This window comes from Pezoporus flaviventris, unplaced genomic scaffold, assembly GCF_033815535.1.
Source record: "Pezoporus flaviventris isolate CSIRO_AGI_PZ_B2104156 unplaced genomic scaffold, CSIRO_AGI_Pfla_v1 ptg000045l, whole genome shotgun sequence".
In the NCBI taxonomy this organism is placed as follows: Eukaryota; Metazoa; Chordata; class Aves; order Psittaciformes; family Psittacidae; genus Pezoporus; species Pezoporus flaviventris.
Window position 1 is genome coordinate 19,393,960 of NW_026892593.1, and position 25,969 is coordinate 19,419,928.

General features: G+C 38.2%; 1 protein-coding gene across 11 annotated transcripts in view; it reads left to right on the forward strand.

Annotated features, from left to right (window-relative positions):
• CADPS2 (calcium dependent secretion activator 2) overlaps nt 1-25,969 on the forward strand; it is a 308,797-nt gene that overhangs the window by 107,563 nt on the left and 175,265 nt on the right. For all 11 annotated transcript variants that reach the window (XM_061467595.1, XM_061467600.1, XM_061467599.1 and 8 more), the window contains exons 4-6: nt 14,609-14,689; nt 18,306-18,542; nt 21,450-21,571. In XM_061467595.1, coding sequence (XP_061323579.1) covers nt 14,609-14,689; nt 18,306-18,542; nt 21,450-21,571 — 440 coding nt within the window. The remainder of the gene's footprint in view (nt 1-14,608; nt 14,690-18,305; nt 18,543-21,449; nt 21,572-25,969) is intronic.

Below are 25,969 nucleotides of genomic sequence, written 5' to 3' on the forward strand. Positions count from 1 at the left end.
GTTTTAATGTTTTGGAAAACAGTGCTGCAGTCTGAAATACTCCACCTAGAATTATTTCTGTAATGAGTCTGTGAGAAATCCAGTGCTAAGATGAACACTGTATGTCAGGCCAGTTTGGAGTTTCAGCTAATAGGGTGAGTTCTGAGGAAAAACAAAGTTTGGAATCCCAAGTAATTCAGTTCAGTTAACACACACTGATGGTATTTAAATAGGGGAGGGAAAAGTTTTAGCTCCTGCAAACAACTGTGGTTTTTTTCTGTAATAGCAGAGTTTACTTTGGAAAAAAAATCTCTGATTTCCCCAAAGACTGTTGATTTGTTCTCATTTAATGATAGAATGATGGAAAAGATATTAAAACATCCTCAGAGAATGTCCTGGGTTCAGCAGTAGCAGTCATTTCTCTCCTCCTTGGTAGCTGGTGCAGTGCTGTGTTTTGACTTTCGGCCTGGGAACAGAGCTGATAACAATGATGTTTTGGTTTGGCCAAGGACTTTGTGAATCTCATGCTCTGTCAGGGAGGAGGGGAAGCCGGGAGGAAGCAGAGACAGAACACCTGACCCAAACTGACCAAAGAGGTATTCCATACCACAGCACGTCATGCCCAGGATGTAACTGAGAGTTACCTGGGAAGGGCTTGGGAGTCTGCAGGGTTGGAGGAGGTATTGGTCGGTGCTTGGTCGGGCTGGGGGGGCAAGTTATCGGTCAGCTGGTGGTGAGGTGTTGTATTCTCTTCCCTTGTTATTTCCTTTATCATTGTTATTATTGGTGGTAGCAGCAGTGATCTGTGTTATACCTTAGTTACTAAACTGTTCTTATCTCAACCCGTGGGAGCTGCATTCTTTTCGATTCTCCTCTCCATCCCTCTGGGAGTAGGGGGAGGGCAAGAAGGGGGGAAGTGAGTGAACAAGTTGCCTGACTGGGTTTAAACCACGACAGAGAAGCAAGTTACCTTTTTAGCATGTTCAAATATCTGACTCTGAATAATGTTTGAAAGCCTTGCAAATTACATAATGGACAAGTACTTTGAAATATTTTTGTTTGTAGTTGAAGAAATACTAAGAAAATACCAGAGAGAAATTATCTGTTGGCAACCATAATGCATCTGGGGGAGAAAACTTGAGTGGGACATCTAAAAACTATGAAAATATTCAAAGGTTTATTTGTTCAGTACAAATGTGAAGAAAAAACACTGAGGGATGGTTTTTCACCTTTAATCTTTTTTAAGTCAAAATGTCCATATGTATTTTTCTATCATAGAGCTTTCTTTGTGCTTACGTGGCTTTTCTTCCTGTGTTTTGTTTAGCACCTGTGTGAAGGAGTTAGACAGTAGTAGCCTGAGAGACTAGTAGCCCTCATGGACTAGTGGATTTACCTGTGTTTTCCAAGTTAGCATCCTACTAAGCCTGTTCTCCTGTGTATTTATCACCTTTCTTGTCACAAGAGAGAAGCCAGGCTTGACTGAGAATCAGCAGAGAGAAGCTGAGAATTACCCATCTCCCCTGCTCTACCTTGTGCGTCTTCTGGGGATTGAAATAATCAACACTGGGATTTTGGCTGCAGATCTTTCTTTCAAGGGGTTTTGTTTTCTGAGTCTTTGGCATTCAGTGAGTGCAGGAAAACAGCAGGAGAATGGGCACTGTAGCATAGAAAAATGAGGAAGCTGGTTTTGGCTTTGTTAAAGCAAATCCTCTTAAGCTGTTTCTATTTTTTACCTGCCCGTGTGTTTCTTCCCCTAACTATTCTTTTGGAGTCTTCATGAAGTAATTAATGCTGTTTTGACATTCTGTTGAGTTCCAGATCCAAGGAAGTTAAGCTGCCTCAACACTCACAGCCAAATATATCCAGTATTTAATGTGCACTTATATTAACATCAACCAGTGCATTTGACTCATCATGTTTAATATTACCAGCTGAGGATAAAGTTCCTCTTACTTTGGTATTAAGCAATAAAAATAAATAATTTCTCCCAAAGACTGTTATATTAATACCTTTTTGCTGTTGTGTTTAAGGAGAGGTTCTGTGTCTTCAAGTAAATAAATACAAATAATTTTTGTAACCACATTTCCAGACTGATGGTTAAGTTTATTAATGTCTGATTACTAGCTTACATGTGCATTTGAATGAATGTTTGTGAGCAAGCTGAATAAGTTAATGAACCCAGGACACCCTTAGCATGAATTTGTCACCTGTTCTGCTTAAGTCATAGTAGTATTCTGTATTCCCTCTTTATCAATTCAAAATAAAGCAGTTTTGCTTAGACCAGTCACTTCCATCCCAGGAATCAATTTGATTATTTAGGTTTGTTTATCTGCAGGGTTTTTCATCCTGAGATGTCTCAGCAGCCAGTGTGGAGCCAGCACGAGTGGTTGAAAAAGCCACACGAAAAGAATGAGCCTATGCTTCCATATCCCTCTCACTCACTGATACTGAATGTCTTGTTCTGAAGCTTAGTTGCTTTTCTCTCCTGTTCCTGAGATTTTTAAGGGAGAGCCCTCTTAGTTCTCCTTTCTTGAGAGGAAGTTTCTTTGCAAGTGGCTGCCTGAACAAGGTTCATATGAGTTCCTGCATCTCAGTCTCTCCAAAGGGAAAGGTGCAGGTAAATTTAGAAGTGAGCCAGCTAATATATATGGTAGATACATATTTTAAACAGAATTGTCAAAGCACAGCCATAATAGAGGATAGCCTGTCCTATGCAAGAGTAATTCTGTATGTAAAACAGCTGAGAGAGTTGCAGTTCTCTTTTAATATGTTATGATTTATGTGTTTATTTTTTATCCTCCATGGAGGTGGTTTTGTGGCTGTCCTAAAAATAAGAACTCTCAGATCATCTTTTCAGCTGTCTCCTCAAATGAGACTGTCCTCATCTCTATGACTTACCTCTATGATCTTATCTCTTAGTCTCTGATCTTCCAGGCTGTCCACCCCAGGCACTCTCTCACCCTAAAAGAGGATTGTTTCTCAACAGAAGAGCTGTCATTTAGTGAGGTGCTTCTTGGTCTGTCATTTATTACCATATTTTATGTTGCAAGACTCAAAGTTAGTTGTTCATATCATCCAGATTGTTTAGTGTCAATGCTGCGGCTGGCAGGTTTCAAATGAAGTAAGGGAAGAGTCAGTCCCTCCATCACCTCTGAATAAACTGTTTTCCTAATTGATCATGCAGTGCCAAGCTTTTACAATGTGGGAATGCTGGTACTACTCGTAAATGAGAGAATATAATACTGAGCCATGCCTGAGAGAGTCTCCAAAAATACACACAACTATTGGAGTAGCTTTTTTTTGTTCCTAGGAGTACTGTGAGATAATGCTTCAATCAGTCTGGCGCAGCCTTCTCCCCATTACTGTGCCTTTCCTCAGGAGACTGGAGACAGCAGGATCTTGCCTGAAACACCTATTTCTCCTTAGAGAAACTTACCTGACCAGTATTCCAATTTTAGCATACTGGAGCAACTATTACGTTTTACAGATGGGCAGCAGACTTTCTGTAGCTGGTGTTTTTCCACTTGATTAATGTTAGTTGTTTCCTTCCTTTCCCATGTTTCTGGGAGGATGGAAGCTGGAAGCTTATAGCTTCTAGCATCAGGAGAATGGCTCCATGTCTTTCTGTAACTGTTCATTTAGAAAACTAGTTCAGGACCCTGGCATAGAGTTAGTCCTGTTGTGAGAAGAATGAATTTTGAACACCTCAGATCATGGGACTGGTACCAGCAAAAAGATGAAGCAGCAAGTGTTAGAGTTTGGATACTCCACACTGTTCAGGCCAAAGGCACCCACCTGCTCACCAGATCTTTTCACTTGCTTCTAACCTGGGTCTGTTATGTTGCAGAGAAATTCCTGAGGCCCATCTAGCCTTCCAGCTACTGCCCTATGCTGCATGTCTGTGTGAGCACCAATGACATGACCTTGATGAAATCAAAGGTGACATAAGACTCTGAGAGTAAAGATGGCCCAGCATGACACATCTAGCCTGCATATTTGATGTAGTCAGTGAGGCTTTAGCTTTCAGTTGCAGCACCTTGTTTTGAGAACTAGGAAGAAGTGATAGAACGGACCTGATAAGAAAGCGTGGACATGTGCGTGGACAGGATTGCTAAATTAACATGGAGGGTTTTAAACTAGGTTTGTTGGAAAATGGGGATTAAATGACAGGGATTAAATGTCAGGGTCAAATGGCAACACAGTGCATGTGGAGAAGATTTGTATGGTGGAAGGCTACAAGGGAGACAGTGATGTTTTCTCTCAGAAAGGAGTGTTCATAAATGTGGCTACACTAGTGTCTGCATGATAGTGTATACACTATTTGGGCAACAAACAAGAAGTCCAGTTTCTGGGTTAAGATCAGAAGGGAAAGTAATGCTAGTGATGTTGTAATGGGGTTTAGTTACAGCCCACCAGACTGAGAAGGTAAGGCTACCAACAATTAAAGGAAGTCTCCCAGTGGCAGGTATTGATCCTCATGGTGGATTTCAGACATCTGCCACCAACTTGCTTGCAGGTTAACATGGCGTTGTGCAAGCAATTGAAGTTTCTAAGACTGTGTTGGTGACAATTGCTGAACACAAGTGCAAAAGGAACAGTTAGGATTAGTGTTCTATTTGACCTACTGCTAAGAAACAGGGAAGAGTGGTGGGTGAATGGGAGCATAGGTAGCAGCTGGGCTGCAGGAATCACCAGTGGACAGTTCAGGAGTTGGAGGAAGGCTGAGAAGGTAAGCTATGAACTTACTCCTAATTTAAAGAATTGCTATACAGAGACCCCTAAGAAACTAAGGTGTGTGGAAAAGAGAGCCCAGGAGCTTGCCTATTGAAATAACTTTATATCTGACTGAGTGGTTTGGTCTGGTTTTATGTTTGTGGGTTTTTTCCCGTGGTGCATTTTGAAAGCAACATCATATACAGTTTTTGGAAACTCTGTGATAAATTGGTGTTTCAGTTGTGAGTTGTCAGCCTGAATTTTAAATTTTCTATCTCGTTAAGTCAGCCACATGTAATTATTTTAGAAAAAATATTGGCATGCCATTCAAGGTGCTTTTGCTTACTTAATGTGATGCTCATTAACATTTATTGCCATAATTGCACGTATTCCCTTTGGTTTCAACACTCCAGAGAAGATCTAATCAGTGATTAATAAGGCAAGGAAACATTCTGCATTAGTTTTTTGGAAGAGTGAGGAGGGTAAACAGAGGAGGGGATTTCCTTCTGAAGCAAGGATAGCTTCAGGAAAATATAAAATGCTGTGAACGGCTTTGGGACATAAATATGCATATAACACCAAGGTTTGCATGCTAATCTTTGGATTGTCTTGGATATGGTAATCTCTGTGCAGGGGGTGGGAGAGGAGGAGGGTGGAAGACTTTTTCTATGGAGGATCAGGACATGAGTCATAGCTCATTTAAGGACCATCACTTCCTGGTTAGGGTTGGTGTGGGAGAGTATTCCCTAGGCAGAACCTGAAAGCTACTTGTATTGAAGCAGACAGCCAATATCTACTTCAGCAGGGTCCGGGGGAAGGTGAGAGAGAATAAGAACGCCCATTCCTTTGATCATCTTATTAGAGATTGCCAGTGCAGTTGGGACCTCCAGTATTTGTGGTAGGCGTGTAGATAACTGCTTAAGTGCTTTTAATAACTCTGGAGTCTTCTCTGTCTCTCCACTGATTACCTAGGGACCTTATACTTCTGTCTTAAAAGATACTTTTTTTGGGTTGTAAAATAGACTCTATGCCTAGCTCTGAAGCTTTTTGCGCTGTCTAGCTGTAGGAAGTACACCCATACAAATAACAAGACAAAGGTTCAAGTGGAAATTAAATAAAAGTTAAAGTATTTTGTATGTGTATTTGCATAATCTCATGGTGGCAAAGTTGGGCTGGAAGGCATTTTCATAGTTACTAACAACTGACAAGTTTGACTTTTACAGTGTGGAAGACAGTCCTCTGATAAGCATGTAGAGTCTGTCCTGACAGCATCCTTGTACTCCAATATGTGGATGTGAAAACTAAGATATAGTTAGGTAGAATGTGTTCACGCTACGACATAGTACATTATTCTCCTTCCTTCATCACAACATACTTTCCTCGGATTTAATGCTGTCCAGCAGAGGTGGTTCAACCTGTAAGAAGGGTAGACCTGGATTTTGCCTGTTAATTTGTGCCATCATCACAAATGCCAAGAGAATGAGGGGCAGAAAATTCCATTGCTTGTAGTGACACTTTTGACCTCTGCTAAAATTTTTTTCCCCCTCTTTTGTAATCTGCTAACGAGCCCCTAACGTGGATCCTAATGCGATTCTAATCACATCTAATTCTGGAGTTTAGTGTTAATACTTGTTGATTTTAAAACAGTGTTCTCACACAGTCAGTGGGCTGACTTGTCATTATGACACTTCTTTCTGAATGGCGAATTCTGCAGTAAATGTTGCATAGTGGTGATTCATGGTGCAGTCTTGATATTTTAGAATGAAGTTTGGGGGGAAAGTTTTGTTTTCCTTTTGATTGGTACCTAGAGAGTTTATGTGTGGTTTGTATCTGGTTAACTCTGTTTAGTAGTGTTGCATCTTTATTCAACATCTTCATGAGTGTCCTGGAGAAGGCAGTGTAATGGAAATCTCCAGTTTTATAGGTGATATTAAACAGTCTTGGCTACTCTAATGTTGCTCTAATGCAAGGGACTCCAGAAGGACCTCACCGCATGGGCAAAAGCATGGCAGATAAGCTCTAATGTAGCTACATGTAAGGTAATACATCTGAAGAGAAATAAACTAGCACATGAGCAGAGGATGCTGAGCAGAGGATGCTGAGCTGAGCATGGGCAGTTAGAGCTCAAGAAGGACACTTTGGGATCCCTGTGGTGAAATGATCAGTTCTGTGTGCAACAATAGCAACATTTTCCTGGTTTATATCCTCTTCTTATGCCCATATGTTAAGTATTGTGCACAGCTTTGGTCTCCCCATCTCGGGGGTATAGGGTACTAGAGGACTAAGCAGTGAAGACTAGAGGGTGGCATTGAAAATCATGGAACAGCTGCCTTTGAAGAAGAGACTGAAAGGGCTGAAGCCTTCAGCCTGGAGGTGGGAGGTTGACAGGGAGGAGTATGGCTGAGGTTTACAAATGTATGGATGCAGTGGCCAAGGTGGATGTGTACTTTCAACAAATGCCACACCACTGGAAACTGGGACACTCAAGGACATTTGTAGGAGATTGAAAATGGATGCAATGCTTCCTTATCTGGCTTCTGGAGAACTTCCAGAACATTTTCTCATGTAGAGTGATGAGGGCAGACAGCAGCAGGAGGCTCAAAAGGGTTTGGGCAGATTCCTGGAGAACAGGTGCATATATTGATGCTAATAGTACTAAGCATGGATGTACCTTATAACATCTTTCACACTTTCTCAGGCTCCACAGCTATCACTGGAGCAATGCATTTTGGAGAAGAACCAGGCTTCATCATTTTACCTAAATAACCTCCTCTGCTGTCACTGTCACACCCACAGTTTTGAGCTGTAAGGACTTTCTGTTTGATCCAACAGAACAAGGTGTTTCTTACTTCTGTTGCACCAAGATGATTGTATAATCCAAGGAAAAATAGGAAGATATTTTCTTTGAAATTTGGGGCATCAAACAGGAAATAGACGTGTATAATTATATCTTCTATTGTTTGAAGAATAGCATAATTTTAAGATTGATCAAAATGCCAGAGAAGATGTAAAACAGTAGTTTATAAAGTGAGTATTTCGCAATAAAACATGATTTATAATTAAAACCCACAACCTCTTCGTAAGGGACGGACTTAGAGAAATTCAATGGCTTCTGACAGGTGTTCCATCAGTTTCTTAGCCTCGGTTTTTAACTATTCCTATTACATATATTGTGAATAAACTTGAATACATACGTGCTTCCTTTCCTGTTTATTTTCAAGCCTTATTGCGGGTTTTCCTGGAGGTTTTGGTATTCATAGTGCCTGAAATCTAATTGTGCTGAGAACTTCTGAGCTGGTGCTGAGACTTTTAAAATTGTGCTTTGTATGTTTTCAAAGCTTGAATGCATGCAATATCACACTCTAGGCTTTGACTGGTTTGTAAACTGCCAAAGTGTCCATCCAGTGGTTGATTAAAATCTTGGATTTATGCTGTTGTTTTGTTTTTTTTTCAATTGTTTAGTTTTCAGTTTTGTTTTTTGTGTTGTCTTTTTTCTTTTTCTGTTGTTTTAATTAGTATAATCTCAAGTTTAGATTTTGATTTGGTTTTAATATTTTTAGGACAACCATTTTTTACAAATCAATATATAATCAGTATAATTAATGACTATAAGCAATGGGTATAAATGATACCTTCTGCCACCTTAATCAGTCACACATAATAAATCAATATTGAAATCACATAAGCATGTCCAGAACTTTATAAAAAATAATTCAGAGACTAAAACCTCTCATTATCTGAGATTGTGCATGAACTTCTTGAGTTGATGGGGTGTATTGAGATTAAAGGTAGTCAGACAGCTTTTAAAAACACTGATTTGATTTGATTTTCTTTTTAGCCAGCTGAAGCCACTGTAGAGTATTTGTCTGTTGTCTTGCCTTGCTCTTTTTCTGTATTATTGCTTGTTGTTAACAATATTGGCTACAGAGAAAGTGATATGCTAACTGTCTGCTCTGTTCATCTATACCCCCTCCATCCTAATTGTAAAACTGTTGCTTCCTACCAAAAAAAAAAAAAGAAAAAAATCAAGAGAAAAAAATAGTCAGTACAAATTTGTATTAAGACCAATTAATTTAAACTGATGTTTGAGGTTTTTGCTGGCACTGTGTTGCAGGAAAACTGAGTGATCAGCTTGGCCAATTGTCTGAAAAGCAGTCTTGTGCTTTACTACAGCAAAATCGATAAGAAAAGTCTGTGAGGCCTGATGATGCATTGTAAAAAGTTGTTCAAACACCTTATGCAAGCGTTAGACCTTTTTGTTAAGTGTACTTGCTGCAGAAAAATGGAAAATAGTTTCAGTGGTTGCTGAGTTTTTCTTTTGACTTAGAATTCCCTGCAAACATGTATTCTAATATTCCATAAGAGAAATAATTTCAAAAACAGTTGTTTCCCCCCCCCCCCTTATTTTAACCATTAATAGATTTTTCTCTGGCATCCTTCATCTTATATTTCATTTTGATTCGATGTTGCACATATTGTAAAACACATCTCTGTTTATTTGCCAAACTAACAATTTGTCACTGTTTGTGTGTTGACTGGGAAAAAGAGCAAGTTGGGAAGAGGAGATTCAGGAACTGAGTTTTGAAGGTCTGTCTTCTGCGGATGTCCCACAGAACTCTGCAAGATTCCGTCACACAGGCAAGGGCAGCCATGACAGGGACTTTGCAGGGTGCAGAGAATATGAGAGAGGTTTTAAGTACCAGTTTAGTAATTTTTTTTATAAATCTGAGTTAGCCCTCTGTATAATTTGTACATAAAGAAGATAAAAGATTCTAAAACTGAAGTTAAATGGCATAGCTTCCTCTGAAATAGGAGGAAGCGTCTTCCTTGCTGTAAAATAGGAGGCAGAATGTTTTTGGAAAGGTCTAGTAGAAGCCATTTGGAAAGTTTCCCACACCTTGCCCCGTAATCAAATCTGTTTTTTCTCTACTATAGGAATTGGAAGCAATTTACTTCTGTTGCTGTTTTGTGCTTCACAAGTTAGGCTCTGTTGAATTCATATCCGAAAGTGTCTGCTGTCATAGGCTGGAGTTGGGCACTCTGTTTTTGGCCTGACATGGAAGTCCTTTTACATATTTAGCTCCTAATCTTGGTTCACAAGCTTAGGAAACTTTGGGAATCTCCTCAGGCTGTTTGTGTTCAGTGCATGGTGAATCCTTAATGCTGTAGATACCATTAATCTCCTCCCAGTCTGTCCCGTAGAGATCTCTGCCTGTGTAACGATAAGAACAGGAACAAATCCTGTGAGTCTTGGAGGCAGCAGGTCTGTCTGAATCAACACTGGTTTTTTTTAGAGCCAGAGATAAGAGTAGCAAGGAAAATGGTCTGAAAAAACTTGGGTATTTGCATCTGGTACACCTGCCTGCTTGCTGCTTACTTGATTGACAACCAAAATTGAGCACTGTGACTTTGGCCTTTGCTTTCTCTTCCTGCCGTTCTGCAGGATGCCTTTACTTAAATACAAAAATCTTTTTTTTTTCTTTTTTTTCCAACATTATGTTATCCCAGCTCTTTAAATCCAAGCCCTTTATTCCATTTGGTGTATGTTGATGATAGTTTTTGCCTTGGCTGTCAGACAGTAGTCAGGATGGACCCTGCAGGTTACCTCACATGGGTATCCACAAATAGCCTGTCAGCTCAGCAGGGCCCAGACTTGGCTGTGTGTGGCAGAAAGTGACTATGAAGGAAAAATGACCACTACTGTCACGTAGAGTGAAAAGACTTTGGGTTTTGTGTTGCAGAAAGAAAAGCAAGTCCTAAGATATGTGCACTGTCAATTTTGTCATTAAATGTTGAGAGATTTATGTCGCTATAGGCAGGAAAATGTAATTTCTCGTTGATGTAACTATGAATAAGAAAGCTGCAGGGACGCTAACTGAACGTTAATAAAATAGTCACTTGGAGGAGCTATCAGTTTGAGCACTTGTGAATGTAAAGAACGATAACTTGCATCAGGTCAGTACTCATTCATACTTAAATTGGTCTTGTTTCTTGGGCATAGGATATCTGGACTCTGATACGTGGAGGAAAGCAAATGAGTGCCATGGGCTTTATTGGAGTATGTCTTGGCAGTGTTAATACCTTTTTTTACCCTCAGTTGCTCTTGCACATTTACCAGACTTTTTGCCAGTGTACCATTTTACTTCTTCACCAAAATACATAGAAGTTAAAGCCTTTTAAGTATTTTTTTTCAGTTACTGTTTAAATTGGAATCGCAAAGTATGCAGTCTTTTCCAACCTGTTAAAATATGGAAACATTCACTCATTCAGATGTATTTTTTTGTGCTGTTTAGGCTGTTTGTCAAGCAAGATATCATGCTTTTGATCTGAATAAAGATTTTTAAGTCTGATAAACTTACATTCTGTCTTTAATCAGCAAATAGTTTGAGAAGCCTAGACTCCATGCATATTCAAGAGCAAGAGCAGCATATTTAAGAGCGAGAGCAGCACAACCTGGAGATGAGTCTGAATGCTGAAAATGAGTTTGTCTCTGGAAGAAGCTGTTTGTTGTCTGACTGCTGCAAAGTTGATTTTTCAGAGGTTTGTAACTTGGCCAGAGTTGAGCTGTTTTCACAGGTAGGGCCCTGCTAAATTTCAGATCTTTACTTCAGAGCAAGATGATGCTAGAGCTCTTTGACAAGATGGTCACCGTTTTTCTTATTATGGATAAACCAGTCTACTGTCTTCCCTGGCCTCTTCAGGAGCAAGGGAGTGTTTTGGTTGAAATTGTTAGAGCAGAAATTTGGAATAGAAAACTTCCGCCCTATCTTTTACAAGTCAGCGCTTACAGAAGCAACTGAAAACACCCAACATTTCTTATTGTTGGATAACTTGCATATTGAGGACATTCCCGCTCCATCTCTACTAATAAAGAAGCTTGTAATAAAAATGGTTGCCCTTTTCAGACTAAGAAAACATAAAGGCAGCTTCAAGCATCAATGAATAAAAACATTTTTAAATGAATAGTTGGATGTTTAATCGTGGCAAGTTTATTTTAGAAAGCTGTTTTTATATAACACGACTGGGGTGGGGGGGAAAGATAATGAGCTACCACTTTCTTTTTTATATCTAAAATGTAGCTTCTTATTCACCCAAGCATAGTCATTCACAACTAATGATTTTTCCTGAAGAATCTTTTAAAATCCAAATAATTATCTTTGCAAAAAGAAAGGGCACAAGTGAGTTGTCTTATTCATACTTTTGCTCATGTGGGAATTTTCTTACTGAATTAACTAGCCCTCAAAAGGGGAGTCAATGTCTTTGCCTAGGTTTTGCAAGTTTTGGGGGCCTTATATATGCCATATGGGAAACGTTGGTTTGTTAGGTCAGGAATTCTAATGTATTTTGTACTGAAAACAGGTCTCTGGTGTCTGTCGAGTCTTCTGTAGTGAGGTCCCTTACTGCTAAAATATGACTAATTGGTTATGTGAAGTTTAAGTGACATGAGGAGCATCTCTAGTGTTGGTGCAGTCAGTAAATGGCTATGGTGCATAATTACTACCATTGCAGAAAGCTGAAATGTTTTTATTAAATGGAATTTATATGTACACTCTTTCAAAATCTCTAAGGCTATATGTTGGGTTTTTTTAAATGCCTTCATATTTAAGGTGAGAAGCATTATGTGATGCTACCTTGTCTTTTTTCTGTAAGTAAAGCAATATTTTTAGGAGTTTCATCTCTTCAGCTTCTTTCCATACCTTACAAATCATTATGTACATACATTAGCAAACTCATTATAATGTGTAAATATTTCAGGAAGAAGACTGAAGTTTAAAAATAAGTAAGGAAGGAAATCAGCACATTTTTAAATACTCAAGTACAAACAGATATTGGGAAGCAATGCAGATTGAAGTTAAACACTAAGATTCACAAAACCAGGTTGCACCTCTGTTAAGTGATCATTTCATGTGTGTTTTCAATGGAAAAATAATGAAATGTCAGTCTTTAAACAAAATTTTTTGCCTCTTCAAATGAGTTAATAATAGAGGTAGTCATTTAAGTTGTGCCTTGACACAGGAAAAGTTTTAGGTTTATTCTGCTCTCCCACACTCTCCTTTTTGCAGAAATCAAAATTCAGTCATCCGATTTCCTTTAAGCATATATTTTTCAAGCAGTTGCGTGTCACGAGATACATTATATAAATAATACTTACTTTCTCTTAGCCCCCAAAGGAAAACAAAATTATTTTTCTTATTAGACTGACTTTTGTACTGATTAAACAAAAATAATGGCAAAAATGCTGTGATTACAATGTAAAGGAAAATATGACAAATTCAATAAGCAGACTCTTCCTCTGTTAAGAAATAGAAGAATACACATTTAGGAATTTGTTTGAAATACTGTAACTGTATTCTGAAAGCCTAAAATACTTGCTTTCTTTGAGTACATTCTTGCTATTTATGCTCACAGTCAAACTAGGAGCAAATTTACAGACACTCTTAGTGAGAAGGCCATTCTAGTCTTGAACATGATCTGTCTTCTGCTCTTTAGCTTGAACTTGAGACTCTTGGGAATGCCATCAGGTTTTGTTCTCTTGCTTTCTGGTAGTCTGGGTTGGTTCCTGTAAGGATCTTGTTAGATGCCAGATTACAGAGGTGACAGATTGCATGTTCTGTCATCGCTTCTGTACTAGCAGTGGAAAACTTTTCATCCTGTTGGTAAATGTGATCAGATTTTCATTAAGCAGTGCTGTAATTGGCCTGTAAGCACTGGATAGTGTGAATTAATTTTTTTTTTTTTTTAATTAGAATGTCTAATTTTCAAGAGTGCCTTGGCTCAGTACAATTTAACAGGTTTAGCTGAAGAGCATTGCAAAGGAGACGGCATTACATACTTGGCCTGGTGCACTGAATAGCATTCACACTTTAAAACCTTAGTTTAATGTAATGAATCATTTACCAAACTAATTGTGCATTCTTTAACTGAAGATCTCATTTAACTAGAGAACCAGTTTTTGCTAATTTGCATCCATAATCAACTTAAGTTTTGTTTTGCTTTTTTTGGTGAAGACCAATTCAGGTATCCTTAAACCTTAGCCAGATAATAAATGCACTAGATGTGTATCAGCAATTTGCATCGTGTCTGTGGTTAGCCTTACAGACAGAGTCCTCCGCTGGGACTCTGCCGTTGTCCTTGTTTGGCATTTATTCAGGTAAGAAGGCAAGTTCTGCCTGATCATTTCCAGACTCATTGCTCTTCTTCCTCTTAACCAGCTCTGCAGGTCAGTGCATTGAGGTGGGGCCCCACTTACCTATACTCTCCCCACCGTCCTTAATAAGTAAACAGGGGAAGAATGAATTTGAAAGTCTCCTTTCTGTTGAGACCTGTCTGTTCTGCAGTGAAGAGGTGTGTCCTTCCCCTTTACCTCCCTGATGGAAGTCACAATGTTTAGTCATGACTATTCCCTTAGTATGAAAATACTAAAGGCTAAAAAAAATGAATATGCCTTTTTGTGGGCACTTGGCTGGTATTTGGGGAAAAGAGTTATGTGAGGGAAATAATGGCACACTTAGAAGGCATAGCCACACAGTTTTCTTTTCTTATATATTCCTACACAGGAACTCATGGCACCAAAGAGAAGAAGATCACCTTACAAATATTTTCTAAGCCAGTCTGTCAGTCCAGTTTTCTGCTTCAAGGAAAAATGTTTTCATAAGGAAATATATACTGCCTCTGTTTAGCCTATTAAAAACTCAAGGAAAATGCTGGCTACCTTTCAGAGACCATGACTGCCATGGGTAACTGGTGACCATTGCATTTCTTTTATCAAGACTCAAACCCATGTATTTGCTTACTCTTTCACTGATTTTAGACAAAAAGGATGCAATTAATTTATATTTCATTTCCAACTACAGTACTTGCCATTAAAATATAGTGGATTTCTTACAGTAAATTTTATTTTTATTCTTTATCCAAGTTGGATAACGGAGATGAGCAAGCAGCCCAGATAAGACGTGAACTAGATGGACGACTACAGTTGGCAGAACAAATGGCAAGGGTAAGTGGTTGCTTTCATGTACCAAGAACCTATCTTCATATGAGGCTGGATAAAATGATATGTAGTGTGTGTTTCCAGTTTCTGATTCTAAAGATAACCAGAAGATAATTTGAAAACAGTCTGGCAGATGCATTTCTTCCTGGTCTGGTGTATCTGTGTTAACAGAGGTAGGAGAAAGCAAAATTTGTCTTTGGAAATTCCTATGCTATGTGAGCCTACATTTCTTTCATCAATAAGTCCAGTAACGAAACAATAGGTATATTATTTTCACGTTCAGGATGATGATTTTCGCAGCTAAAATAAGTCATCTTTTATATACACAAGTGCATTATGAAGTGTTTAGAGTATTAACCATGATGTCTTACTACAGTTCTATGTGTGATGAGTCTTGTAGGTCAAGTAGTGATGATTGGGTACATGATAAATTCTTTTTGTAAATTTTAGAAAAACAAGCCTATTTTTCTCTCCTATAGCTTGCATTTTATTTCATTGGACAAGATTATACCCTTCTCTATTAAATAGCACAGGTGGGACTGGTATTGTCCCCAGCCATCTCTTACTATATTTTGGGGAAAGACTCCTTTATCATAGAGGTCAGTCTCAAGTCTCTTCAATCTCCTGTAAAGCCTGGGCTTATAATCGAAGTTGTCCAACAGTCCTGTTTGTTCTGTTATCTTCTTCTTGCTTTTAGCTCTAAAAGTTACAAAATATTGGAAGCATGTGTGTTATATTGTGTATGTGTACAGAAAAGGCTATATTAATACTATAGCAATTGTAGAGCAGTTAAGATTTGCTTGTTTCTTTAAAAGGAAAAAATAGTATTTAGGTCTATGAAGTTCATAAATAGCAGCTTAGAGGTGTAATATTCCTAAAAAGCAAAGTGCTGTCCATAAAAGTTTCACATTCGTTTTAAAGCAAGTGAAAATTCTGAGCACTGTTCATAAACTGCACAGCTGCAGGATTTTGGGGGGTTGTTTATTTTTTTAACAAAAAAAATTATCATCCATGTTTTACCCAAACCATTACTTGAAAATTCTTATGGTTGCCATGGTGTCAGCTGCATAGTTTTGCACAGAATAAGGAACTCCATGTCCTGCGTTTACATCCAAGTCACAAATCAGAGTTTTTGTACATCTCTTTTTGAATTGCTTAAAATGCTGATTTTCCTTTTTTTTTTTTTTTTTTGGTGAACTTTGAAAACTAGTCACAACTAGTAGCAGCTGTGAGACTTATTCGGGTCATTTAAGCCTAAGCAAGCAAATGCTGCAAAATATGAACTTTATTCTTGGAGCTGAAAACCAAGGTAAAAAGCTTTCTAACAGTGGATCATGTATTCTAGCATCTTTGTTGGTAAAGAAAAAGGTTTTCAGTGATTACCTGCCTCTAAGAGAATTATTAAACCATAGCCTTAAAAGGTCAGGACAGCTTAAGAGAATTTTCTCCATATAGCATTTTGATGTTGAGGTCTCATTCATGGTTCCTGGAATACATCACTTGCTGATTCTACAAGTTGTTAATTACATATGAGAAGTTTATTTTAGCAGAAAAGGTAATTTAGCCTATTTCATGGAGGTAAAAACCTTAGAAATATGTTCACCTATGACAGAAAAGAATTTGTGTATCTATTTGGCCATTTGTTTCTTTGTATGACTAAATATAAAGTAGTTGAAATCAAAGTATGTATGACCTAATGGGGTTTTCTACTTGTTGTAAGTGGTGCTCTGTTTCTCTAAGATACTTCTTGTTGTCCTGTGAAGAGACTACTCAGTGTCTTTACTCCTTAAGAAAAGCATCCTAAAAATCCATTTTAGCACTCCATAAATCCTGACTTAAAGGCTAGTGTGTGCATCTGCCTAATCAGTGTCTCACATCTGTCCCCAGGATCTCTATTTCAGAATATATTCTAGTGCGTTGCTATCAGAGTTCCCAAAATTCCAGCCCTGCGCTGGGAGATGCGTTCTTCAGATGATCTGCGCTTTTCAAATCAACTTAATTACATTCCTGTGCATCTGCACAAAAAAAACAGTGGGCAAATTCCACTGCTCATGTTGTATCTCTAAATTATTTTAACTATTAGGGCTATAGCAATTTGCTACAAATTCGCCATCTTAAAAAAACAAGTAAAAAGGTGGCATAGGAGGTGGGAGGGATGAAATTTGTAGACCTCAGAGTCTTTCTGGAGGATCTTTACCCTGTTTTTGTGAAGGAGAGCATTGACTACAAACATCCAGCTTTTACACAAATAAAGGCCTCCATGTATTCTGTTAATGCCATCTATGGAAGATTATAGTAGTAAAAAATATAGAGCAAAAGGTTTTGTGGAAAGTTTCCTTGATTTTTACATTTGAGGTGGAAGAAGCATCTTAACAAGAGGAAGGATCTTTTAACGACATAATAACAGTCTGTCTTTTGTGTTGGTGTATTATTTGTATGTTCCTCACAGGATAAGGTACATTTTGAAAATCAGTCTAAAGTGGAGTTTTTTGGCTAGAGCACCTTGAACCTTACCTTGTATTTTTAGTTTCTAACTCCTAAGTGACTTTTTTCTTTTTTTCTTTTTCAATCTGTAATGTACCGGCTCTGTAATGCTGTAATGAGCCAGATGACTGGACTTGCTGCAGGTGTTTTGGGTCACAGTCAATTTACTTGTTCTCAGTTATTGAAACAAAAGCAGCTGTAAAAGTTTTAATAGAAAACATTTAAAGATGCTCCTTAAAATAGCTAACGACAAAAATTGTCTGGTTTAGGAGCAGAGTACTTACCTTTGCAGACAGTACATGGGCAGCAGTGTTTGTTTCTCATTTATATGTAAATCATTTACATTTTTGTTCAACCTTGAGTCACATATTCTCCCAAACTGCCCTATATTTTATGCACAGTATAGGGAGAAAGTGTGCATAAAATTGGCTCTGTACATGTTCATATATGCGTTATATATGAAAAAAGTGATTTTTGCATTCTCTCCAACACTTATGTTTAAAATAATCCCATGTGTAATAATTCAGAATTACTTCCGAAATGAATGACATGTTATTAAAAATAGAAATAAAAAATTATAAGAATTTAATATCCTGGTTGTTGTTTAACATTTTATTTTAGAAGCATGAATATGATTTATTTTTGGTAGCATGGGAAATGGGTAAAGTAACAAAATTATTAGTAGACAGTTCATTTTGCCAATTTATAAAATATGTGAAGGAAACATTAAAGGTATATTATCAATTCGGACACTTCAAACACATGTATTAGAAATGTCTAGTGTGTAGATAATTAGGCTGGTTTTATGGTTAGAGGATTCTGGGTGGAGGGAGAATGGAGAGAAAGGAGGAGCAAGAGATTCCTTTTTTTACAAATGTCCCTTTTTTTTTTCTTTTTTTATCAATTTGTCCACTGCATTTGAGGAATGTGATGGAATTCTGAATTCAAATTACATTTCTTTTTGTTAAAGTTAACTATATTTATGGCATGTGATTAGCCTTTGCATAAAAAAATAAACACTGAAGTTAAGACTTATTAAATATCTCTTTTAGCTGAAAACAAACTGAGAGTAAATGAACATGATGTATATTGTGGGGTGATTTTTTTCCTCTCTAACTATTAAAATATACCTTCCAAGGAAAGAAAATTCCCAAAATTTGTAACACGAGAAATGGAGAATACGTACATTGAAGAGTTGCGGTCCTCGGTGAATTTGCTGATGGCAAATTTGGAAAGTCTTCCTGTGTCTAAAGGTGGGCCAGAATTTAAACTGCAGAAGTTAAAGCGATCACAGAATTCTGCATTCTTGGACATAGGAGATGAAAATGAGGTTCAGCTGTCGAAGTCTGATGTGGTCCTCTCCTTCACATTAGAGGTAATCACATGTTTTGCAGAGAACTTGTCGACAATTTAAATTAAAACAATATCTGTGTCTTGATGCTTTTTTGTTATTAATCCTTCCTTAGTAATTTTAAAGTTTTATGTTAAAGAAGTGAATTATTATTTGTCTCTTTGATCATTAGCAGTTAGAATACAGCTATGATGTGATGCATTTTCCACTTGCAGCAGTAGTCGTATTTGGGCCCGCACAGCAGTGTGGGCAGTTGACTCTCCCACACAAATCTAACTTCAAATGAATTTCAGTACATTAAATACCTCAGGATGCTTTTGAATGTAATAGTGGAACACTGTTGTTACCAGAAACTCATTCATAGATTTTTATAAACAAGTTGTGTTTTTTCACTGGAAGCATCTAGAGAATAAACAAAAAGAAAAAAAAAACACCTGCTGGTGGTCATAGCAGATTTTTATAAACACCAGAAATGTAGGCTATAAGGGCTGGTGGACTTAGCTTCACCCCCCCACACACCATCACTGATCTAAAAACCACAAATATTCTGCGAGGTTGGTAATCTGCACTTCACCCTGCACAAGACAAAAAAATTAAAGTATTACTCTACACGTAGCAGGTTTTAGCAGGGCAAATTTTCACTTTAAACATGGTGTTAACCACATAAATTGAATTTCTTGCTGGACAAGATATTTAGTATATCTTACTGAATCTCAGTGGTTAGAAGAGCAAAAGTAAATGGCTGAACTGATATTCATGTAGACTGGAACATGGAATATCTGCTCTTTTTCTGTGCCAATGGACAAATAAGAAAAGCTTATTACATTTCCTTGGAGACAGAATATTTTTGGAAAATCTGAGGTTGTGTGCACAATTTCACATTTCTGTAATCGCACATAAACATATCCCTATCATGTCTTTACATGTCTTTAAATTGTAAAGCAGCCAGCAAAATCCCCACTGAGGGCTGCTGCACAAGCATGTGAACAAACAGGAGATCTATCATGTGTCTAAACATTAGTATAAAAATTTATAACATTTATAATGTTGCGGTAGGAATGGGCCTTGCTGGCGAAGGTAGGAGACACCCATCACTGCATCACTGCAAGCCACAGGGACTGTTAATGCAAGTTGGATGTTTCCTCAAATAGCCTGTTTGCAGAAATTTGTAACATGAAATATCAAAGTAGTAGGAGGAGACTTAATCACTTACGTTCTTCAGCTGTTGGTCAGTTTCAGAAATAGACAAGAAATACTTAGGAAGCTGTTTATCAGCTAATGAGCTAGTAAATCAGCTAGTGACAGTTTCCTTCCTAATGAAATGCAACTTTTATCATTGCTGGAATTCAGAATTGCTACCAAAGACAAATGTATTGTGCAATTAAATTGGAAAGTCAAGGAAAAGCATCAAGATAAAAAGGAATAAACATGAAGTCTGCATTCAACAAGGACATGTGTTTGGCATGTGGAAAGACCTTATAGGCAGTATTAGCTAGAAGGATCTCTAGTGCAGTGTCTCGGTGATCATTGGTCACTTTCATAAGTGCTTGAATTCCTGGACCACAAAAGATGGAAAATAAAGATGATTACATCATTTTCACTGAACTGCTATTGTTATTTATAAAGGGTAATAGGCAATGTTGATAATTTATGAGCAATGTAAAGATCTAATAAATGATCAATGTCATCTCACTGTAATACTACCAACCTAGTAATTCTACAAGACATCTAACTCTTACTAATGTCTGTAAGTTTTAAAGTACAGAGGATTTACAGCTATGGGTGAAGTCTGGCTTAACATGTTTGAACTGAAACAAACTAGCAAATATGCAAATAGTTTAATACCAAAAATATTTTAGTAGTTGCTTGCTGACCTAAGACATGAATTGTCTCTAATGAGACCAAAAGTAGCCATTACTTTTGTAATATGTAAAAACAACCAATGAATATTGGGGTTTGTTACAGTTCAGTTGAGGACAACTTGTCTGATGATTAAATGGATTGTGTTTTTCCCAGTTTCTTCTCATAGGCCCAAATGGGGCTAGAAAGTAAAGCAGCTTTCCCAAGGCAGGAAGGGAAACCTGTCTCTCTTCTCAAATCTTCTCTGAATTAGAAACATCTGAAGTGTAAAAATTCCACTAATTTCACACTATGACAAGCTGTAAGGTTTAGAAAAGATGGAGAGCACTTGAAGTAGAACTGCGTTTTGCTCTTCTGAGCTATAACTGAGTAGTTTAGAGGAGATGGAAAAGCTATGGGATCTGCCAAGCTTGGATTTTCCCTGGTGGGGAAATTTCTCAGAGTGCAGCTGGTGTGGGTGACTTTTTCCCTTTCTCTTCCTCCCATCCCCATATGCGCACTGAACCTGACTGCAAGTACCGAGCTGGGAGAAGGAAAAGAGGTTGGTAGTGGGGGAAAAAAAATCACAGCAGCTAATAGCGGTGCCCTGACCTGCCTCATGCTCAGCACAACATCAAACTGCTTCTGAGATTCAGGGGTTGCAACCACCAGTGTCACAGCACCACTATTAACCTTTCAAGATGTGATCAGTGTACTCGTTTTGTTTGCACTCTGACTTAGTAACCTGTTAATTCTATAAGTGCTTACTTAGGTGACTGCTTAAAAGATACAGACTTAGAGCTGTATTTAGATGTTTGTCTCAAATTCAACTACTGGCATTTAAGTTATGCTTGGAGTCGGGTTTTGGTCATTATCGAAGTAGAAACAAAGCAAAAATTTCAATTTCTACTACGTGTTGTTGAAAGTGACATAAGAAGACAAAATTAAGGCTTTGTCTCAGAATGTTTGAGTGAGAGGTCTGGTGATTTATTTATTTATTTATTGAATTTTACCTGTATGGAGCCTAGTAGTGCAATAGCTGTGCTATGTAATGTTTTCTGAAGGATAAACCATTTGCTTTCTTTTCCTCAGATTGTTATAATGGAGGTCCAAGGCTTAAAGTCAGTCGCTCCCAATCGAATTGTCTACTGCACCATGGAAGTAGAAGGAGGAGAGAAGCTTCAGACAGACCAAGCAGAAGCCTCCAGGCCACAGTAAGCCACTCTGATGTTGCTGCATCCAGCATCTCTTTCCTTCTTATCATGGGAGAACCTAATGGACTATCTTTAACAGTTTTTACAATTAAAATTAATTGTGAAAACTCTAGGTTATGTGAAGGTTTTTTTACTGGGTAGTTATCTTAAATTCCTTCTGAACAATTAAAATACAAATAATAATTATGGTGAAATAAGTACTAAGTGTGAATACTGTCCAAATGAATACAATTGAACCTATGTGTGAGGAAAAGAACTAGAGACTGCATCCTCTGAAAATACAAACCTCTTGATAGATGTTAGCCTGAGGGGATTTTATGTGTTCTAGGTTAATGTGCAGGTGGCCTTGTGGAGTGTAACTTGTACAACTGGTGGAAAATCAATGCTTGGTAATCAATCTTGACAAAGCTTACTCACCTGCTGAGCCTATTTCATTTTAAATTATAGACCCACTTCTTTCAATTAGTTTTTGAGGGAGACAGTCAGCAAACTGACTTGGAGGTGGATAACATCATGCCTTCTGTAGTTGAAGCACTCGGAGTGACAAAGAGGAGTAAAATTGTGTATTTTGGTTGATTTGTCTGACCTGCACACTGACTTCAGACACTTTTCTCTCTGTTAAAATGTCATTTGGAAACTTGTGTAGATAACTTTCCAGACAGTGTGTTGGTGTTTTACTGGCACCATAGTGTGCCTCACAGAAGACAATTTAAAAATTGCAGTTGTTACAGTATCTGAGAACATCTTCTGCAGATCTGTGTTGGTAGTTTCTATTCCATTTGGGCCACAGATACAGACTTCTCCTAGGGAAAATTATAACCACAGGGTTTAATCTGCCTCTTCTGGGGTTGGAGGAGGAGGAGATCTAATTTGGTGGTCTTTCTCCTGGCTGCAGCAAATTCCCGTAGCAAGTAAGCCAGCAGCCTACTCCAGTGATATATTCAAACAGCTTTGCAGAACTCTAAATATGTGGGACAAGATGTAAAATTCATTTGTCATAGTCCCTGGCTGTGTTCTGTCTCCAGGGCATAGGAATGCTCAGTCTTATCGTTTGCATGTAGTACATGAGGAACTTCTAGAAGCAGCATGGCACAAGACGACACAGAGATGCACACATTGAAGCAAGGTCATTAGTGAATATGCAACATCCCCTGCTAATTTGTGGACCTGCTGGGGTGTTCTCTGGTAGCATGGGGCCCCATGACAGTCACAGGGATTCCTCATAGAGGCCATGTCTCCAAGCTGTGCTTTGTCTTAAGTTGCTCTCATACCACTGCCTGCAATGAGTACCTCCAAACTTTGCCTACTGTCACAATCAAGGCTCCCATTTCTTCTGAGTCTTTTCTCACTCTTGAACTTGTAAACTGCTGTTTTAAATGGTCAACTAACCTCTGATGTCATTGGTATGGGTCTTCAAATCTCACTAAATTACCTAGAATGCACAAATTCTTGAATCTTGGGCACAGTTACTCTTCCAGAAAACGGTCTGCATGTGTTAAGGGTTTTGTTTCTTTCTAGCCATTTCCAGATATAGTGAACAAAACATAGTAGGGATGGTTCATGGTAAAGTCATGGTTTACTTATTGCATACTGAGAGCTGAGGGTTAAGGAAAAGGTTGTAAAACCGATCAGAAGATCTATATTGTGTATAGATATATGTGGTAAAAGTTACTAACAGATAAGTTGATTTTCCTACCTGTCAAATAAATAGAAAATTTGTGAAAAGGAAGTTCCAGAATATATGGAGTCAATACAAGAAAAACTGGAGTCTTTCTAGGAAAAGGAGTAACGTTAGGACCTGCTCTGAGCTTGTAAACATTTATTTTCAGACTCAACAGGTATGAGTTATTTGAATATGGAAGAAAGATTACCAGCTATCCCATGTAAGTGATGTTGTATCAGAAACTTACTTAATCAGAAAACTCATATGGATTTGTGTGGGAAAAATTATGCATCTTCAGGCAATTGATGACTGAACCGTGCATTGGAAGGACAGACATGAGTTACTGGTGCTGCTGACCTGCTGTCCTACAAAACAGTGTAACATGAAGGGGCACGGCTGGTAGAGCTTTAAAATGCATCTCATTCTTGTGGTCTTCTGAGTTGTACTGTTTTCCATTTCTGGCAAGAGTAATTATGAGACACTGCATACAGTATGATAACGAGCATATAGAGACATGTAGCTTGTAAGCGTATATAGGAATGTAGTTTGAGGCAATGGAGGAGGATATTAAATTAGACAAGCATGAAACTAGTAAATTATGGGCAAACAGTAAAGAAGATGGAGGAAGCTGCCTATGGAATGATAGTTTCTGTATTCCACAGTTCAATTTTTTTCTTAGAGCCAAACCAGGTTTTCTTGATGGTAGCAATATTGCTTTGTTTTGATCAGTGACAGGGGCAACTAAGAGGGCTTGGCACAGTTTAATCAGAAATTGATGCTGGTGAAAGAGAGCTCAGGAAGTACTGTTATAGGCAGGGAGGAGTCCCCAAGTTTCAGAAGACTTAAGGTGTCTCTCTTTTTTTCTCTCTCCTATCCCAGCATGTGTCCAGTCCTTCTCAGATTGTTCTTACTTTTATGACCAACACATCCCTTGCCCTACATAGTCATCTGCCTCCTCTTGCCCCTCTGTTTCTTCCAGCACTCATCACAATTCCCTGATGGGCCAGTCAGTCACAGGGTGAAGATTTGGATGTCCTCCTGCAAAGGGGGGTTTTAAGAAGAGATAGAAACAGAAGTGACTATCTGCTCCTGTTAGTAATGGTGCTACTACTGGGAAGAGAGATGTCTTCTTTCCCCCTCTGTCCTTTGGCAGCAGTGGTCAAAGTCATGTATGTAGAGGCAAGTGACCAGCTGGGCAAGCACAGCCGGCCCGTCTCTTTTCTAATACAGACAATACAAGCTGTGGGCTGCCCTTGGCTGCTGCCTGCTTTGCCTGCTGCTGGATCTGGCTCCTTCCTGAGATAACTTTTGGTAATGTCATTCTGATAGGATTGAAAATAATCAGTGAGGCAGGAGGATAAAACACAAAACACATTGTGGAGCGCAGGGAGGAAGAATCAAATCGTGTAGTTCAGCTCAAGTCTTCAAATCACTAGCAGTAACATATTTACACTGGCAAATACCAGATAAATGAGAACATAACTTCAGATTTTATATAGAACGTGCAGCCAGAAAAGGGTAGCAAAGTGCTCATGCTAAGCATAGAATGAGACAGTGATGAAAAGTGAATGATTACCACCAGCCTGCTGTGGGAGACTGCTGACGAGAGCTCCAAATCAAGTGCTTGTCACATACTTTTTTTGTAGTGGGTTTATCATTTTGAACTGGTAGCTACATCTTTGAAAAAAGCAGTATAAAGAATTATTTATGCCCATTTTTTTTTCATCTGCAAAACATTAGTGTATGCAGTGTAACGCTGCAACTGACAGTGACAAGGAGAAAATGACGTACTAGGATGAACGCGTTCAGAACGGAGTGCAAGCCAATGTGACCTTAGAGTGAAGATGAATAGAAGCATGAGTCAAGTGGAGACTTAATTCGGATTTATCCACTATATCCAAAATGCTGAATATTTTCTCAACTATTTTTGTGGGTATTTATTTAAGTATTTCTCTGAATCCCTGAATGCTACCTTAAGAATAATAAGGAAATAGGAAACAGTGTCCTTTCTTAAAGGGGAAAGACCTAGTTAGAGTCTCAGAGAGAAGAGCACACCTTTTATCTGTAAGAAATACTTTCTGGTTTCTTAATGCCTTTATCCGTTGTCTGCTTTCTAGCCCTTTGAATAATAATTTTTGTAAGTTTATATTGAGGTGCTTCATTTTCTTCTTTTAACAAGCTAAATAAAGCACTTTCGATGTGAATGTTACTGGTAGCAAATGGTCATTCTGAAATGCAGATACTACAAACCAGTATAGACTGACTAAGTTTAAGTCTTGGATAAGTTTGCAGACAGATCAGTTATACAGCTTCACATGCAAACCCTATAAAATTTTTATTATTGCCTGTGAAATATTTCTTCATTCCTTCCAGCTGTTTTCTGCCTTTTAGTCCTGCTGAAAATCCCTCCAACATAGCCTGTGACCTTTTCTGCCAGAGATCAGTAGGCAGAGCCTTCAGAAGTCTCCTTCAGTTGTGTGAAGCTTTGCATAACTTTGTTGCTGTGACACCACAGGGGGTTGTCTTGCAAAATCCAGTGCTAATTTCATTTTTCAAATGTTACTGATGTGGCTTAGCTTTTAGTCTTGTGGAGTCTTGTGTCCACGTGTTTGCTTATCATTGATTTTTATTGATGATGAATATTAAATAATGTGGTGTCTTGAAAGTGTTGTCTTTTGGGTATGTATAATCATGCCTAAAGATAAAAGATGGGAACATGCTATCTTTTGTCCGTA